At 40.2% G+C, this 19,831-nt stretch overlaps 1 protein-coding gene across 4 annotated transcripts in view; it reads right to left on the reverse strand.

Moving 5' to 3' along the window:
- Window positions 1-10,084: 10,084 nt before the first annotated feature.
- The window catches only part of ZNF569 (zinc finger protein 569), a 72,918-nt gene continuing 63,171 nt past the window's right edge, over window positions 10,085-19,831 (reverse strand). For all 4 annotated transcript variants that reach the window (XM_064381382.1, XM_064381380.1, XM_064381379.1 and 1 more), the window contains exon 6: window positions 10,085-13,374. In XM_064381382.1, the coding sequence (XP_064237452.1) occupies window positions 11,552-13,374 (1,823 nt within the window). In that variant the 3' untranslated portion in view covers window positions 10,085-11,551. The remainder of the gene's footprint in view (window positions 13,375-19,831) is intronic.

The raw sequence follows: 19,831 nt of genomic DNA on the forward strand, positions 1-19,831 counted from the left end.
GGTGAGGCACTGAAAACATACTGGGCTTCTTATTATTCTTACTATGCCCAAGCAGAGAGGCTCGGGGAGGAGCAGACATGCAGCATAGGGGCTGCTTTGAAGTTTCCCAGCCACAGTGTTCTGAAGATGACAGCAGCTCGAAAAGCTTGTCCTCCTCAGCCTAGTTAGCATTTAATATACGGCTATGGGAGAGCGCCCCTTATTAGCAGGCTTCTCCCCCAGAGCTCTGTACTCTAGGCTGCTCCACACCCCTCTGCCTACTTGAGGCTAATAAGGTCAGGGTGCACGTGGACTGTTTCTTAGCCCTTTCCCCAGGGAACCAGGGAAGACGAGGAATTGCTTGTTGGCTGAGACACTCGAGGGGTGGCAGAAGTAGGAAAAGCCGCAGCACAGAAGCAGCAGGCTGCTTCCTGGGCACAGTTACTAAGGCACATGACTATGGTGAAAAGGATTCTTAGGACTGAGCTGGAGGTGCCTGAAGTCACCCGGGACTGGATCTGTGCCTCTCGGCCTCCGCTCTGTCACCACAAACCCAGAAAGTGGCAACTTGCCTAGATTGCCAGTGACTAAATGGGCACTCCATGGCATCTTAGCAACTCTCCTGCGCCAGGCCTCTGTGGGCAGCAAGAAAGCCAGAGCTTTCTGGGATAAAACCCAGGAGGCAGCATGCAACTTTCCCTTACACTCCAGGAAAGCAGAAAAAAGACAAGGCCAGGAAGGCCAATGCTGGAAGCAGGAAGTGAGAACTTATTAGGAAAACAGTCATCCTCAGCCACTCTCCTCCCTCCTGGAGGCACCCCTCCGACAGGGAAGTCTGTCGAGGAGACGTGGCCACCCGATCATATAGATGGTTCACTGATTGGGGGTCCTATCCAAGAACCATCCCTCGGGCAGCCTTCAATCTTCTCAAGGGGGATGGGAGGTGCTGTTGGCTGGACAGGGCCAACAGATGCAGGTTCCTTTAAGGGTGGAGGAAGATAAGGCAATGGCTTTTCTATTTGGGGAGGAAAACCCTCCGGTCTGTCCTTATTCTCACTAGAAAAAATATCTTCCATATTTCACATACAAGGGAATGAAGGCGGGAGAGGAGTTTCTCCCTGTTCTGGTTCCTGCTTTTCCTTCTCCTTTAAATCTCCTGAATTCCCTTCAGATGGAGAAGATGGGCAGTCTGACTCACCGCAATTTGGTAGATAAAGAGGATACAACACAGAGCATATCAGTGCCCAGGTGGTCAAAACAGTAACATTAGTAAAGTGACCCTGCTCATATCCTTTTTTCAGGCAGCAACCTATCTGCTCCCATAACTCTAAATCTAAGGTTCCTTGATCAGGAAACCAGTGACATTCCTGCTGCATTAATGCCTTGTGTAGCGCTCCAGGCTCTGCAGTGCACTGAAGTAGCTGTGGCACTGTTTTAAAAAATACTTTCTGCTCCTTGGTCATTTCTTGACCCATGACAACCTAACCCCTGATACTTTACGCTTGCATCCCGTCCCCCTGATGGGAGTCAGGACTGTCCCTTACCAGGATTCCCCAAAAAATGATGAGCTCTCCTCCTTCATGCATAACTTCAAGGCGATCACATCGCGGGCACCACTTGCAGAGCTTATAGCTTGCAGTGAAGGCCGAGAATGAAGTACCCAGGCAATGCCAGCTGAGCAGGGCTAGAGGGTAGCTCTTCTGAGAGTCTGCCCCAGCAACGGTCCACCAAGTATTTATTGAAGGGGCTTCTGTTAACTACAAACATTCACTAGATGGTCATTTGAGGTGGGTTGCTGAGGCACCTGTGACCTTGTACACTCGCAAACTGCATTCTCAGGAGGCTGTTTTCAGGGTCAAGGAGTTTCTTTCCCATGCACAAATAACATTAACACAGTGCCTCAGTATTTTTCCATGCCCCGACCTCAAATGCCATGTACATAAGCTTGAGTATGTTGCCATGTGCCCCCTACATGAATGGCTTTTTATTTTTTTGAGACAGGGACTCATTCTGTCACCCAGGTTGGAGGGCAGTGGTGTGATACCGGCTCATTGCAACCTCAGCCTCCCAGGCTCAAGAAATCCTCCCACCTCAGCCTCCCAAGTAGCTGAGAGGCAGAGGTTGCAGTGAGCAGCATCGTGCCACTGCACTGCAGCCTCGTGACAGAGCAAGACTCCGTCTCAAAGAAAAAAAAAATTATCCAAAAAACATTCCTTCCAAACACCCTTACAAATAGTATTAAGTGACCTTGAAATTAAAATCCTCAACTTAGGCCTTATTTTAAGCCCTAGGGAATGTTAGACATAATCAGCTCCATTCTTTGAACTCAGGACATGGAAGATGATAGTGTAAATAATAAAACTCAAATTATCTGTTGGATTTCTTTTTTTTCTCTAGCAGAATTGTATCCAGTACATTTGAACAGGGTAAAACATGTTAGAGAATTCAGAGACAGAGTCTACACCCAGAGACACAAAGAGTGATAGTGTTTTAAGGAAGCATACTTTTTTTTTTTTAAGACAGAGTTTCACTCATGTTTCCCAGGCTGGAGTGCAATGGCGTGGTCTCCTGGGCTCAAGTGATTCTCCTGTCTCAGCCTCCCAAGTAGTTGGGATTACAGGCATGTGCCATCACACCTGGCTAGTATTTGTATTTTTAGTAGAGATGGGGTTTCACCATGTTGGCCAGGTTGGTCTCAAACTCCTGACCTCAGGCGATCTACCCGCCTCGGCCTCCCAAAGTGCTGGGATTACAGGTTTGAGCCACCACACCTGGCCAGAAACATGTTTTTTTTGAAAGCAAGATGACATTCATGGAAGATAAAACTGCAGGATTTGTACTATATGTTTTTGAGACCAGATGAGAGAAGATGGAGAGGGTGCCAGGGAGATAAGTTTAGGTTTAGATATCCAGAAAATTGAGGAGAAACTTGTTCCCTACTTCTGTCCATCTTTTTCCTGGTAATTATGTCTGAGATTCTGCAGAAAACAGTCACATGCTACATTTATTTATGGCTTTTATAAATTGACTAATATAAATATTATTAGCAAGAATAATATTTAATACTTTTAACTTGTCATCCATTATTTGTATTCCTCTAAGAAGTGTGGAAATTGGAGAAGGAAAGATTGTACAAATCTCCCAAATTAACACTGTGTTCTATTTACCTCTGTGCCTTAAGAACTGGAGACTGGATACAAAGTCATCGGCCTTTTCACTCTCTTGTTAAACAGTAGCAGAGGAGGGGCCCATTCTAATTTATTTAGAAAGCCACAAGTATGAGCAACACATACCCACAACCTCACAAATACTCGAAAAGTTGAGCTAGTACTTCCTGATGGGAGTAACCCAGCCGTTACAAAACACCCATCAAAGGGTAGAAAACAAGTATAATGGTTCCACGGGGGTCATGCGCATGTGTACACATGTAGTCTGCGTGTCTCTGAGAGTATGCATTCATATATTTTTTTCTGTTTGTTTTTGAGATGGAGTCTTGCTCTGTTGCCCAGGCTGGAGTGTAGTGGCGTGATCTGGGCTCACTGCAACCTCCACCTCCCAGGTTCAAGCGATTCTCCTGCCTCAGCCTCCTCAGTAGCTGGGATTACAGGCGTGCGCTACAATGCCCAGCTAATTTTTGTATTTTTAGTAGAGACGTTGTTTCACCATGTTGGTCAACCTGCTGTTAAACTTCTGACCTAGTGATCCCCCTGCCTCAGCCTCCCAAAGTGTTGGGATTACAGGTGTGAGCCACCACGCCCGGCCACATTCATAGATGTTAATCCTTTACATGTTTAAGTATTTTTAGGTCCTAAACAAATCTTCGAATACCAAATCATATTTTCAGCACAAGACCAGTTCTCTTGGTTCTGACATAATGAGCAGATTTTTTTATCTTATTAAAAAGAAGAGACGGTGGTGGCTTTTGCCTTTCATGGCTGGGATTATATTAAGGAGAGACAGTTTCATCCCATGGTGAATTTGGAATAAATATAACTAGGGCACAGATCTGTGAAGCCATGTCACATATTCTGGTCTGATGTGGGTTCCTGTTGGCCATTACGTGGATCTTACAACACAATCCAGTTTATTCCAGGTAAACTGGGCTCTGGGCATGTGGAAGTTTCTTGAAGTAAGGCAGAGGAAAGCACCTATTGCTCCAAAAATATAGCCCTAATCCAAACTCCTCTCCAGGGGAGACCTCTCTTTCTCATGTTGCACTTTCTAAATGAGTGTCTCTGGATAAGCCTCTGCTGCTTATAACTGTAGGCAGGAATGTGTTACTGGGTTGTGCATGGGGTATCTTATAGCACAGGCAAGGGTACTGTATTTATGGCTCTCCTCTCCCTGTGGAGATGTCATTACCATGTCACCTGTAAGAAGAGTGACACTGTCTACAAGGAGAGACTGGGACATTTCTCCAGAAGAGTGCCACTTCTGTCCCAGGTGCAAATTATAATAATCAATTGTTGGTGTTAATGAGGTGGGCTTGATGAGCATAAACCTCCAGCACAGAAGCTGTGGCATGCTCCCTGGGGCGAACCGCAAGTCAAAGGGTGAAGTGGGAGAGGAGAGAAAAAACTGAACCTGTCAGAAACCCTATCACTGAGTGTTTTTAAGATAATACTTTCCCCAAATTGTACTTTTTTTTTTTTTCTTTTTTAAGATGGGGTTTCCCCATGTTGGTCAGGCTGGTCTTCAACTCCCGACCTCAGGTGATCCGCCCATCTTGGCCTCCAAAGTGCTTGGATTACAGGCGTGAGCCACCATGCCAGTCCCAAATTGTACTTTCATCTACACAAAATTATTGCAGCGTCAATTCATGATGACACTCAACACTTGCTCTACAGTTTCAAATCCTAAACACAACTCAGCCTGGTTGTGGTCGGTCGGTCTCTCTCTCTCTCTCTCTCTCTGTTGCCAGGCTGGAGTGCAGTGGCTTAATCTTGGCTCACTGCAAGAACAGTGCCTCCCTGTTTCAAGCGATTCTCCTGCCTCAGCCTCCCGAGTAGCTGGGACTACAGGCACACACCACCACGCCCGGCTAATTTTTTGTATTTTAGTAGACAGGGTTTCACCATGTTGGCCAGGATGGTCTTCATCTCCTGACCTCATGATCCACCCACCTCAGCCTCCCAAAGTGCTGGGATTACAGGCATGAGCCACTGCACCCAACCTCTCTCTCTCTTTTAAATAGAGACAGGGTCTCTCTCTCTCTCTCTTAAATAGAGACACAACAGGGTCTCTTCCTCTCTCTTTTGAATAGAAACAGGGTCTCACTCTGTTGCCCAGGCTAGAGTGCAGTGGCATGACCATAGCTCACTGCAGCCTCAAAGGCACCGAATTCCCAGCCTCAATTTATTCTTCCACCTCAGCCTCTCAAGTAGCTGGGACTACAGTTGTATACCACCATGTCCAGCTATTTTTTTTTAAAAAAGTAGAGACAGAGTTTTGCCTTGTCCAGGCTGGTCTCAAACTCTGGGCTCAAGCAATCTTCCCCCCTTGGCCTCTCAGTTCTGGGAATACAAGTGTGAGCCACCGCACCTGGCCTCATTTAATTTCATAAAAGCACATATATTTTATCACCCTATTCTACCATCAGAATTTTATTGGAATTACCTATGTTCTTTTCATACTATAGATTAGACCTAAAGTTGATCCCCACTTCCCCCCTACTGCTGCTTTGATTCCTGTTTTCCTGCACACACAATGGGCCACACCTGAAAAAATCACAAGGCTGACTTCAAGAATCAGTTTTGATTTTTGCTGTTGTACCTTAAAAAAAATTTCTACTTGGCCAGGCCTGGTGGCTCATGCCTGTAATCCCAGCGCTTTCGGAGGCTGAGGCGGGTGGATCATGAGCTTAGGAGACTGAGACCATCCTGGCCAACATGGTGAAACCCTGTCTCTACTAAAAATACAAACATTAGCTGGGCGTGGTGGTGCACGCCTGTAGTCCCAGCTACTCAGGAGGCTGAGGCAGGAGAATCGCCTGAACTCGTGAGGCAGAGGTGGTGGTGAGCTGAGATCACACCACTGCACTCCAGCCTGGTGACAGTGAGACTCTGTCTCAAAAAAAAAAAAAAAATTCAACTTTTATTTTAGATTCAGGGAGTACATGTACAGGTTTGTTCCCTGGGTGTACTGCATGAAGCCAAGGTTTGGGGTACAAATGATCCCGTCACCCAGGTGGTGAGCATGGTATCCAGTAGGTATTTTAGCTCTTGCCCCAATCCACCTGCTCTCTAATAGTCCCCATTGTCTGCAGTTTCCATCTTCATGTCCATGTTTACCCATGTAGCACCCTTGTTATGGTGTTGTGGAACTTACACGAGAAAGGGACTTTCTTGGATTCGTGTACATGGCTCAAGAGAAATGGTTAGAACTGACAGAGAGCCTGCCAGGCCGGTGGCCCATGCCTGTAATCCCAGCACTTTGGGAGGCAGAGGCAGGTCAATCACTTGAGGTCAGGAAAACTGATAGAGACCTTAATTACCTGGTTGCTGTTTTCAACTGGGATTCCAGGAAGGAATCTCTAGATTCCCATAGTATTTACAACTGATCCTTCCTGCTGTTGGCTGATGGGAGCAAAGCTCCACCCAGATTACCTATGTCAGTTAGGTTCTTTGAAACTCAGGCTACTTCAGGGATTAAAAACTATGGAATTCTCTCTGTAAAAGTGACTGTTACTCTAGTATAGGCCAATCCCATTTCTCCTTTAAATATCATCTTTTTAAAAAATTATTATTTTTTTGAGACAGAGTCTCGCTCTGTCGCCAGGCTGGAGTGCAGTGGTGTGATCTTGGCTCACTGCAACCTCTGCCTCCCTGTTCAAGCAATTCTTATGCCTCAGCCTTCCAAGTAGCTAGGACTACAGGTACATGCCACCATGCCCAGCTAATTTTTTGTATTTTGGTAGAGACAGGATTTCACCATGTTGGCCAGGATGGTCTCAATCTCCTGACCTTGTGATCCACCCGCCCTGGCCTTCCCAAAGTGCTGGGATTACAGGTGTGAGCCACTGCACCCGGCCTTTTAAAAACTTTTTATTTTAGACTCGGGGGTACATGTGCAGGTTTTTACCTGGGTATATTGTATGATGCTGAGGTTTGGGGTACAGATGATCCTGTCACACGTACTGAGCATGGTACCCAGTGGTTTCTTTTCAACCCTTGCCTCCCTTTATGTGTTTTCACTGCCTCTTCTGTTTTAGCCTTTGATGACTACTTAACTGATTTTCTCCCAGAAGTCAGCTTTAAAATTCCATTCCAGAAGTTTACTGACCATTTATAAGGCCAGAAATGTAAACAGAAAGCATATAGATTGGAAAGAACAAACTATAACTGCCCCTATTTGCAGATTATATTATTTTCCACATAGAAAATTCAAAGGAATTTACAAACAAGAATGTCACAACACACACATCCAGTGAAGCAGTTAAGTTTAAATGTAGTACATTTACAGGAGCTAAAAATGACACAACAATGATTAAAACTATAAAACAATGATGAAAACTGATGAAATCAAAGACCTACATAAATCAAGATACATATTATGCTTATGGAGTGGAAGGCTCAGTAAATATTTCCATTCTTCATCCAATGAAATAAAGGCTTAATGCAATTTTGCTCAAAATTTAAGCAGGGTTTTTAAAAACACAGGCTGATCCAAAAATTTCTATTAAAAAGCAAAGAAGGTAGAGTAGATAAATGAATTTTGAAAACAAGTAACAGGTCAGGTGTGGTGGCTCACGCCTGTAATTCCAGCATTGGCTGGAGGATTCCTTGAGCTCAAGAGTTTGAGACCTGCCTGGGCAACATGGCAAAACCATATCTATTAAAAATACAAAATTAGCTGAGTGTGGTGAGACACACCTGTAGTCTCAGGTACTCGGCTGGGAGACTCATTTGATTCTGGGAACTTGAGGCTGCAGTGAGCTGTGACTGTGCCATTGCACTCCAGCCTGGGTGACAGGAGTGAGACTATGCCTAAAAAATAAAAATAAAGTGAGAGGAATCACTATATAGCTACAGTAATCAAGACAGTGTGGCACTGATAGAGGGATAGATGCATAGACTGATGGAAAGGAAGAGCGTTCAGAAGCATACAAGTAGGCCAAGCACTTTAATGGAGAAAAAATATTTTTTTTCAACGAATTGCATTGTAAAAGTAGACATCCAAAAAATGAACCTTGACCTAAAGTTTATTCCTTATAGAAAAATAACTTGGCCAGGTACGGTGGCTCATGCCTGTAATCCCAGCACTCTGGGAGGCCGAGGTGGGTGGATCACCTGAGGTCGGGAGTTTGAGACCAGCCTGACCAACATGGTGAAACCCTGTCTCTACCAAAACCACAAAAAATTAGCCAGGCATGGTGGCGCATGCCTGTAATCCCAACTACTCGGGAGGCTGGGGCAGGAGAACTGCTTGAACCAAGGAGGCGGAGGTTGTGGTGAGCCAAGATTGCACCATTGCACTCCAGCCTGGGCAACAAGAGCGAAACTCTGTCCTCTGTCTCAAAAAAAAAAAAAAAAACTCAAAATGTATCATAGACTAGATAATTTTCACATTCAGCTTTAAAATTTGTATCCGAAATAAACTGAACACAATATTTTTAACATGCAAGTAACTGACAAAGGATTTGTGTCCAGAATATAACACACACAAAAAAGAAAAAAATCCATTATGAAAAAACTATAGAGATAAAGAATAGATTAGTAATTGCCAGGGGTTAGGGATGGGAAGTGAGGAGAGGACAGGAAGATGGGTGTGACTATAAATGGATAGAACAAGGGATCTTTGTGGTGTTACAAGTTTTATATATTGTCTGTTGAGGGTGATACTTATCTGCACATGAGATAAAATTGTGTAAAACTATACAGACACATCCACAAGTGCACATAAAACTGATAATGTTTGTGGATTGTACCAGTGTTAAATTTGATGCTGTCTATTACATGTTACCATTAGGAGAAACGAGGCGTAGGGTACAAGGACTAAATAGTACTATAGGATATTATTTGTATAACTTTCTATAAATCTATAATTGTTTCTAAGAAAAACATTTTTTAAAGTTCCAATAGAAGAAAACAGAGATAATATATGAATAGACTATTCACAGAAAATCAAATTGGAGGAAACATATTTTTTTTGTTTGTTTTTATTGAGATAGAGTCTCACTCTGTCGCCCAGGCTGGAGTGCAGTGGCATAATATCGGCTCATTGCAACCTTTGCCTCCCGGATTCAAGTGATTCTCATGCCTCAGCCTCCCAACTAGCTGGGATTACAAGTGAATGCCACCATGCCCAGCTAATTTTTGTATTTTTAGTAGAGACGGGGTTCCACCTTGTTGGCCAGGGTGGTGTCAAACTCCTGACCTCAAATGATCTGCCTGCCTTGGCCTCCCAAAGTGCTGGGATTATGGGTGTGAGTCACCACTGTGCCCAGCTGCAACATAATTATATGAGAGGCCTGCATATAAAACATCTGTGGAACAGAATGAAGTGAATTTTTCACTTTCCACTGGGCCCTTACCTGGCATACATAAAATCACCAGCATCTGCATCCCCATTTATTGATCCAGAAATAAAGCAAGCTTTGTTGACATATATAGAAATTGGTCCTGCTCTAACACCAGTAACTATCCTTGGCTTGACATATTAGAATGTAAACCATATTTTACAGTATGCATGAATGGTCTCTTTCCCTCACTCCAAAGCCAACCCAAATGAAGGTGGATTTTTTTCTTCCCCAAATGGATGGTCAATTATCCCAATAATAATTGTTTTGTTCCTATACTCCTTTGAACCAGAAAAAAAATTTAGGGTAAAATTAAAAATTCCCTCAAATAAATGCTAAAGTATTGCTGATTTTATTATTCCAATTAACATGAAGAGACAGTAAACAAAATAATACCTTGTCAGGCATGTTTTGTGTAAAGAGAATTTTCTATAAATGTTAGGATCTTATCAAGATTAAGAAGCCATTTTAAAATTGTTTGTCCAGGCCCAGGTTTCCCCCATCCATTTGATTATTTTAGAGAAATTAGGAAAAAATAAGGCAAGAAAAAAAAATTTTTAAACCGATATAATTAATTTGGACAACCAGCTTTGTCACCAGTTATATTTGCTTTTACTCTTTTATTAAAGAAATATTACAGATAAATATAACAACTCCCACCAAACCTTTTCCACATCCCAAAAGGCAACCAATGTCGTATATGGATCCATGACCAATACATAGTACTGTTCTTTCCATAAGGTTATTAAATTATACAAATGTTATACTGTGTTCTGTTATGCATTTTACTTTTTCTCTCAATATTATATATTGTAATCTATCCATGTAACTATATGTAGACTTTGTTTCTAAATTCTGTATAGTAGTTTATCATAGAAATAATCACACGTATTCATCTGTTCCACAATTGATAAAAATTTGTTATATCCAATTTTGGGCAGTACAAACCATGATTCAGGAACACGGTGATCTGTATCTCTTTGTGTACATTTGTAGGTGCCTGTGAGGCCAGTACACCAAAATTCAATGGACTATTCCACGTTTATGTGCTTTTAAAGAAATCCTGTTTTCCTAAATAATACATTCTACTTTCATTATAGTTTTAGAATTTTGCTTTTTATATTCTGGTCTTTAGTTGGATTTTATTTTTGTATATAAGGTAGAAAGCTAAAATGTTTCTCCTATGAAACTTCCATTTATTAAATAAGCCATTCATTCCTCAGTGATTTCAATAGCACTGTCAGACACAGAATTCCCGTATCTGGTTGGATTTTTCTATTAATCCTCATTATCTTACTACTGCTTGATTTATTCACTAACACACTGTTTAAATGACAAGAGCTTTAAATAAGTATGTGATATATCTAATATTAGAGCGTGTCTTCTCCATTTTGCTTTGTCAAATTTGTTTCAGCTATTTGTGTTTATTTACTTTTCCATATAAAATTTTTGGATAAGTTTGTAAAGTTCTTTAAAACTGATGTAAACTTTGAGTGGAAGTATATTAAACTCAGAGATTTGGGAGAGAAATTATATTTTGACAATGTCAAGTCTTTTCAGACAAAATGCCATTTTCAGGTGTTCTTTTGTGCCCTTCAATATGTTTTGTAACTTTATAAATACCTCATAATTCATTGTTGTGTTTATTCTTAGGTTTTTCTACCAACATATTTTCTAATTAACTATTTCTTGTACAAAAGTTACTTTTATAGTTCTTCATTGACTCTTGGTTTTCCCAGTCTTGTTTTCCTTACTTTATACATTGGCTAGGAGCTCAAGTATTGTGTTGTTATGCTGATGGCAGATATCTTGTTTCAGATTTCAATGAGAATGCTGATTAATTATCAATAAGATGTCTGCTGAAGTTTCTGATAATCAGCTTTTTCATTATTGAATTTGTCGCCTTGGTAGAATTCTCTAATATTTCATAAATTTGTGGCTTTTCAGAAGGCTATTCCGCATTCATAGGTTTCTACTCTAGAAATGATCATGTAATGTGCAATGAGGTGTTAATTCCTTCAGAAAGCTTTGCCATGTTCACATATTCATAGGGTTCTAATGAGTATGAATTCTCTGGTGTCTAACAAGGTGTGACTTTTGGCTGAAAGCCTTGCCACACTCAATACAGTGATAGGGCTTCTCACCTGTATGTTTTCTCATATGAAGTGTAAGAGATGAGATTTGAGAGAAGGCTTTTCCACATTTACTACAGTCAAAGGGTTTCTCACCTGTATGTCCTCGTATATGTATAGTAAGGGATGAGCTTTGGGAGAAGGCTTTTCCACATTTATTACATTCATAGGGTTTTTCACCTGTATGACCTCTCATGTGCACAATAAGGGAAGTTCTTTGAGAGAAGGCTTTCCCACATTCATTACATACATAGGGCTTCTCACCTGTGTGACTTCTCATATGTAAATTAAGCAGTGAGCACTGAGAGAAGGCTTTACCACATTTATCACATTCATAAGGCTTTTCCCCTGTATGACTTCTCAAATGGAGGGTAAGGGATGCAATTTGAGAGAAAGCTTTACCACATTCATTGCAATCATAAGGTTTCTCTCCAGTATGAACTTTTTGATGTGTAATAAAGTTTTGCTTTTGGCTGAAGGCTTTACCACATTCACTGCATTCATAGGGTTTCTCTCCAGAATGAATTTTTTCATGAGCAATGAGATTTGATTTCTGGCTAAAGGCTTTCCCGCATTCCTTACATATATAGGGTTTTTCCCCAGTATGAATTCTCTGGTGTCTAACAAGATTTGACATCTGTATAAAAGCTTTCCCACATTCATTACACTCATAAGGTTTCTCTCTAGTGTGGATTTTCTGGTGTGTAATGAAGTTTTTCTTGTGGCTGAAGGCTTTTCTGCATTCCTTACATTCATAGGGTTTCTCACCAGTGTGACTTCTCATATGTACAGTAAGGGCTGAGCTCTGGGAGAAGGCTTTTCCACACTCATTACATTCATAGGGTTTTTCACCTGTATGAATTCTAACATGTATAATAAGCATGGAAAACTGAGAGAAGGCTTTACCACATTTATCACACTTATAAGGTTTTTCTCCTGTATGACTTCTCATATGAAGAGCAAGGGATGCAATTCGAGGGAAGGCTTTACCACATTCATTACATGCATAAGGTTTCTCCCCAGTATGAACTTTCTGATGTGCAATGAGGCTTTGCTTCTGGCTGAATGCTTTTCCACACTCATTACATTCATAAGGTTTCTCTCCAGTATGAATTTTTTCATGATCAATGAGATTCGATTTCTGGCTGAAGGATTTCTCACATTCCTTACATGCATAGGGTTTCTCTCCAGTATGAATTCTTTGATGTCTAATGAGATTTGACATTTTAATGAAAGCTTTACCACATTCATTACATTCATAAGACTGCTCCCTACTGTGAATTTTATAATGTTTAATAAGTTTTTCCTTGTGACTGAAGGCTTTTCTACAGTTACTACATTCATAGGGCTTCTCTCCAGTATGAATTCTCAGATGTCTGATGAGGTCCAAAGTTCGATTGAAGCCTTTTCCACAATGATTACACTTAAAGGGGGTAGTGACAAAATAGGATGAGCTATTACCGTATGATTTCACAGGTTCATTATATTCACAATGTTCCTTTCTTATAAGGCATTTCACATTATTATGACAGTCAAAATTATGTTCTAAACACTTCCCAAATAAGTTATACTCATAGAGATTGTGTCTGGAAGGGAAAAAATCAGAGTTCAGAGGAAATACATTTGCAAATTTCTTATAACATTCATTGCCTTTTTCTTCAGTCACTGTTTTCTGGAATTTCTCTTCAACTTGTCTCAAAAGTCTGTCTTGGCTTTTCTGATGCTCATCAATTCCCCATATTTCTCCTAAAATAGATTGCAAATAAGTATCACTTATGAATTTTTTTCCAATATTGTAGTATGAAGAACATTTTGGGATTGATCCTTGGTTTAAGGCCTAGTCTCCCATGATAAAAAAATTTTCAAGTGCATATATCTCTTATCACTGAAGTTTTGAGATTGAAATTCAGGAAAGGAAATATGAATAGAGGTGTGTATACGTGTGTGTGTCTGTGTGTTTTATTTTTTAGACAGAGTCTCACTCTGTTGCCCAGGCTGGAATGTAGTGGCATGATCTCAGCTCACTGCAACCTCTGCCTCCTGGGTTCAGGCTATTGTCCTGCCTCAGCTTTGTGAATAGCTGGGATTACAGGCACCTGCCACCACGCCTGGCTAACTTTTGTATTTTAGTAGAGACAAAGTTTCACCATGTTGGCCAGGGTAGTCTTGAACTCCTGACCTCAGGATGATCTACCCGCCTCGGCCTCCCAAAGTGCTGGGAATACAGGTATTGAGCCACCATGTCCAGTCTAGGCATATATATTTATAAATACAAATAGCTTTGATTGCTTTAAAAAGGATCTGATAGAAAACAAATAGGTAAATAAATAGGAGATGCAGAATGTACAAATAAAGTAAGAAGAAATAATGATAGAGAAAAAACCAGAAAGCTAAAAATTATAAGATCATTTTGCAGGACTCTATTAAAATACATTTTTATAATCTCAACACTTTTTCTGAAAATTGTAAATTACCAAAACTGACTCTAGAAGTTGCAGAAAACTTATCTAAACCAATTTCTGTAAAATGAACAAGAAATATGAAAAGTAACTCCCTAAAAACAAAATAAGAAAATTCTAACATATTTAAAGGACAACTCCTATGCTGTTTAAAATGTTGCTAAAGAAAAAAGAGAAAAATTCCCAATGTTTTTGTGTATGAAACAAACATATTAATAGCAAAACCTGACAAAGATAACATACCAAAAAAGCAAACTATCCGATTTCATTCATGAAAACCAATGTAAAAATTCTATGTAAAACATCAAAATGACCCAAAAGAAGTGACCCAGAAGTACATTAAATCTAAAATACATCACATTTGAGTTGAGGACATTTTTTCCAGGAATATGTTTCAATAATAGAAAGAACATTACTATAAGTAAATCATTAATGAAAAATGTTATTTGAAAAAATGAAAAAAATCAAGTAATCATTTCTGTAGATATTAAGATAATAAAACTCAACATCTATTTTCTATTAAAAAATCCTTTACAAAATAGGAACAAATAACATTTAATTTGAGAATAAAGTACAGTATAGCCCAAACACCAGCACTTTACTTAATGGAAAACATCCAGAAGCATTCACATTTAAGTCAGAAATAAGAAAAGATGAGTCGTCACCACTCATTGCAGTACTGGGTAGTAGAATTAAATAAGAGAAATAAATCAGAGGCATGAAACTTAAGAAAAGAGGGGCAAGTGAAAGTGGTTCACTTTGGGAGGCTGAGGCAAACAGATCTCTTCAGCCCAGGAGTGTTTAAGACTAGACTGAGCAACATGGCAAAACCCCATCTCTACAAAAGATAGAGATACAAAAAATTAGCTGGGTGTAGTGGCACATCCCAGCTAGTAGGGAGGCTGAGATGGGAGGATCACCTAAGCCTGTGAGGTCAAGGTTGCAGGGAGCTGAGAGCACACTACTGCTCTCTAGCCTGGGTGAAAGAATAAGACCATGTCTTTAAAAAAAAAAAAAAAAAAAAGGAAAAGAAAAGGACAATTAATATTGTTTGTCAGAAATAAAACTGTTTACCTGAAAAATCAAGTTCATCTGAACAATTATGAAAAGTGAGAAATTACATACAAATCAATATTCATTTTTAAAAACTTTCATATACAACTACAGTCATCCCTCACTATTGAGAACTGGTCCAAGGACCTCCCATGGATACCAAAATCCATGGGTGCTCAATCCCTTACATAAAATGATGTAGTATGTTCATATAACCTATGTGTATCCGCTGGTATACTTCAAATCATCTACAGATTACTTATAATACTGAATACAATATACATGCTATATAAATCATTGATATACTATAATTTTAAATTTGTATTATTTTTTATTGTTGCCTTTTTCCCCTGAATATTTTCAATCTGTAGTTACAGAAACCATGGATAGAAAGGGCTGACTATATTTAGAAAATAAAGAATTAGAAACTACATTTACGATGGCAACAAAAAGTATGAAAAATATACAGAAATAAAAAATGTCCAAAAACCATATGAAGAAAACTTTAACATGAACACAGAGACTTGAACAAATGGAACTGCGTTATGGATTGAATTGTGTGCCCCTAAAATAATATGTTCAAGTCGTAATTCCTAGTGCCTCAGAATGAGGCGTCATTTAGAAATAGAGTCACTGAAGATGAAATTAGTTGAGATGAGATCAGACTGGACAAGGTAAGCCCCAAATGCAACATGACTCATGTTCTAATAAAAAGAATGCTACATGAAGAGACAAGAGACCCAGAAGAAATGCCATGCAAAGATAGAGAGAGAGAGAGAGAGAGAGAGTGGAGTTATGCTGCCACAAACCAAGGAATGTCTGGGAATACCAGAAGCTGAAAGAGGCAAGGAAGCTTCCCTCCAGGTTTCACAGTTCTGGCCTCCAGAACTGTAAGAATAAATTCCTGTTATTTCTAAAGTTAGTCAGTTTGTGGTCCTTTGTTTCAGCAGCCCTAGGAAACTAAGACAAAAGGGATTAAAGCATTTTAGACAAAATTAACCAGCATAAAGATGACATTCACAAGTTAATATTATCAGTTTAAAGAGGTTTTGTAAAAATGTTTGAAAATAGAAGTAATAGCTCAAAGGAAAATAATACTGGGGTTGTCACCATAGAAGGGAAAAGTGTGTAAGAGAAGAATTACTTTTCAACATATATCCTTTTGTACTGGAAAAGTTTTGTTCTATGAGCAGGTGTAACAATATTGCAGTATTGTTCTGAATACTGCAATAATCGATAAAATGAGAACAACCAATAGGAAGGTTAAAAACTGGATGACACAACTGGAACATAAAACTGGAGAAGCCCACCTAGGTTAATTGTATAGGGGCAAATATAGTGAGCAGAGGGGAAAAAAATAGTAAGAAGCTGCGGTTAAATATGGTATAATTAATACATGAGTTTAGCTCTGATTCTACCCAAAAGTGCACCTATAAGGGATCATTTAAAAGGCTTAGATGAAGACCATAACAGACAACAATGGATGATAGATGTAAATGTAATTTTAGCAGATGGAAGATGAAAGGACTGTTACCTAACAGAAGAGCTGAGAACGCTGAAACCCATGTGCCTGTAGACGAAGATGTCACAAAGCAAGTTCCTACTGTGTAACTAAAGAAAGGCTGAGAAATTAAGAGAAATCATGTACCTTGAAAGGTGGGAATGAAGAGGGGCCCTAAAAAACAAGCAAACTGAATGGAAGTCTATAAGGCAAACAATTACTTGCATTGTGCAATGAGGTGCCTATCACTCCTTTACCCTAGAGAAGATGGGAGACTACTCTCTGTTTCTGGAGAAATGGAACCAGACAGACTCTAGAGTCAGGAACACCAGGCAGAGGAATTCAGAGAAAATAAACTGGCTAAAACAAGGAGAATAAGCAAAAGTCTACATACTTAAGGCTAATATATTCAGTTCCCTATTGCTGCTTACTTCCAAAGGGAAAATGGAAATTTTCCTCCTCTCTGCCAGCATCTGTTATTTATTTATTTATTTTTGAGACGGAGTTTCGCTCTTGTTAGCCAGGCTGGAGTGCAATGGCGCAATCTCGGCTCACCGCAACCTCCGCCTCCTGGGTTCAGGCAATTCTCCTGCCTCAGCCTCCTGAGTAGCTGGGATTACAGGCACACGCCACCATGCCCAGCTAATTTTTTGTATTTTTAATAGAGATGGGTTTTCACCATGTTGACCAGGATGGTCTCGATCTCTTGACCTCGTGATCCACCCGCCTCGGCCTCCCAAAGTGCTGGCATTACAGGCGTGAGCCACCGCGCCCGGCCTTCTGTTATTTTTTTGAATTAATAATAGCCATTATGTCTTCTGCTAGGTTTTGAGTTTTTTTGATCTTGCTCCTCTAGCTCTTTCGATTTTGACGATAGGGTGTCAATTTTAGATCTCTCCTTGCTTCTCATGTGGGCATTTATTGCTATATATTTTCCTCTAGAGACTGCTTTAAATGTGTCCCAGAGATTGTGGTACGTTGTGTCTTCGTTCTCGTTGGTTTCGAAGAACATCTTTATTTCTGCCTTCATTTCATTGTTTATCCAGTCAACATTCAAGAGCCAGTTGTTCAGTTTCCATGAAGCTGTGCGTTTCTGAGTTAGTTTCTGAATTCTGAGTTCTAACTTGATTGCACTGTGGTCTGAGAGACTGTTTGTTATGATTTCCGTTCTTTTGCATTTGCTGAGGAGTGATTTACTTCCAATTATGTGGTCAATTTTAGAGTAGGTGTGATGTGGTGCTGAGAAGAATGTATATTCTGTGGATTTGGGATGGAGAATTCTGTAAATGTCTATTAGGTTTGCTTGTTCCAGGTCTGAGTTCAAGTCCTGGATATCCTTGTTAATTTTCTGTCTCGTTGATCTGTCCAATATTGACAATGGGGTGTTAAAATCTCCCACTATTATTGTGTGGGAGTCTAAGTCTCTTTGTAAGTCATTAAGAACTTGCCTTATGTATCTGGGTGCTCCTGTATTGGGTGCATATATATTTAGGATCGTTAGTTTTTTGTTTTGTTTTGTTTTGTTTTTTAGAAAGAGTTTCGCTCTTGTTACCCAGGCTGCAGTGCAATGGCACGATCTTGGCTCACTGCAACCTCCACCTCCTGGGTTCAGGCAATTCTCCTGCCTCAGCCTCCTGAGTAGCTGGGATTACAGGCACACGCCACCATGCCCAGCTAATTTTTTGTATTTTTTTTTTTTAGTACAGACGAGGTTTCACCATGTTGACCAGGATGGTCTCAATCTCTTGACCTCATGATCCACCCGCCTCGGCCTCCCAAAGTGCTGGGATTACAGGCTTGAGCCATCACGCCCGGCTTCATTAGCTCTTCTGACTGGTGTGAGACAGTATCTCATGGTGATTTGCATTTCTCTAACAATCAGTGATATCGAATTTTCTTTCATAAGCTTGTTGGCCATATTTGTGTCTTAAAAAGTGTCTATTCATGTCCTTTTAATAGGATTTTTTCTTGTAAATTTAAGTTCCTTATAGATGCTGGATATTAGGCCTGTGTCGGATGCATAGTTTGCAAATATTTTCTCCCATTCTGTAGGTTGTCTGTTTACTGATAGTTTACATAAATGATAATCTTGACTAAATGTATTACAACAAATATTAAAAAAGATAAAAAAATCTATAATTCAAAATAGAAACATAGGCATACTTCAGAGATATTGTGGGCTCAGTTCTACACCACCACAATAAAGTATGTCACACAACTTTGTTTTCCAGTGCATATAAAAGTTATGTTGGCCAGGCGTGGTGGCTCATGCCTGTAATCCCAGGAATTTGGGAGGCTGAGGCAGGAGAATTGCTTGAAATCTGGAGGCAGAGGTTGCAGTAAGCCAAGATCGCGCCACTGCACTCTAGCCTGAGTGACTGAGTGAGACTCGGTCTCAATAAAAAAAAAAAAAAGTTAATACTAAAAAAAGTTAATACTATACTATAGTCTATTACGTAGACATGCTATCGTATGGCAGGGCACGGTGGCTCACACCTGTAATCCCAGCAATTTGGGAGGCTGAGGCAGGCAAATCAGAAGGTCAAGAGATCGAGACCATCCTGGCCAACATGGTGAAACCCTGTCTCTACCAAAAATACAAAAATTAGCCGGGTATGGTGGCAGGTGCATGTAGTCCTGGCTACTTGGGAAGCTGAGGCAGGAGAATCACTTGAACTTGGGAGGTGGAGGTTGCAGTGAGCTGAGACCGTGCCATTGCACTCCAGCCTGGGGAAAGAGCAAGACTCCATCTCAAAAAAAAAAAAGTACCATAATTTAAAAATATTGCTAAAAAATGCTAACAATAGTCTGAACCTTTAGTGAGTCATAATCTTTTTGTTGGTAGGCAATCTTCCTCAATGTTGATGGCTGCTGACTGATCAAAGGGGGATTGCATAAAGTTGGGGTGGCTGTTGCAGTTTCTTAAAATAACAAGAGTCACACTGATTGACTTTTCCTTTCACAAAAAGTTTCTCCGTAGCATGTGATGTTGTTTGATAGAACTCTACCCACAGAACTTCTTTCAAAATTGTAGTCACTCCTCTCAAATCCTACCACTGCTTTATCAATTACATTTATGGAATATTCTGAATCACTAATTTCCACAGTGTGCCTAGCATCTTCAAAGGAGTAGATTTTAAAGAAATGACTTTTTTTGTTCACCCATAAGAAGTAATCCTTATCCATGAAA

Source organism: Aotus nancymaae, unplaced genomic scaffold (assembly GCF_030222135.1).
Source record: "Aotus nancymaae isolate 86718 unplaced genomic scaffold, 86718_ANA_hifiasm-v0.15.2.pri h1tg000028l, whole genome shotgun sequence".
Lineage (NCBI taxonomy): Eukaryota > Metazoa > Chordata > Mammalia > Primates > Aotidae > Aotus > Aotus nancymaae.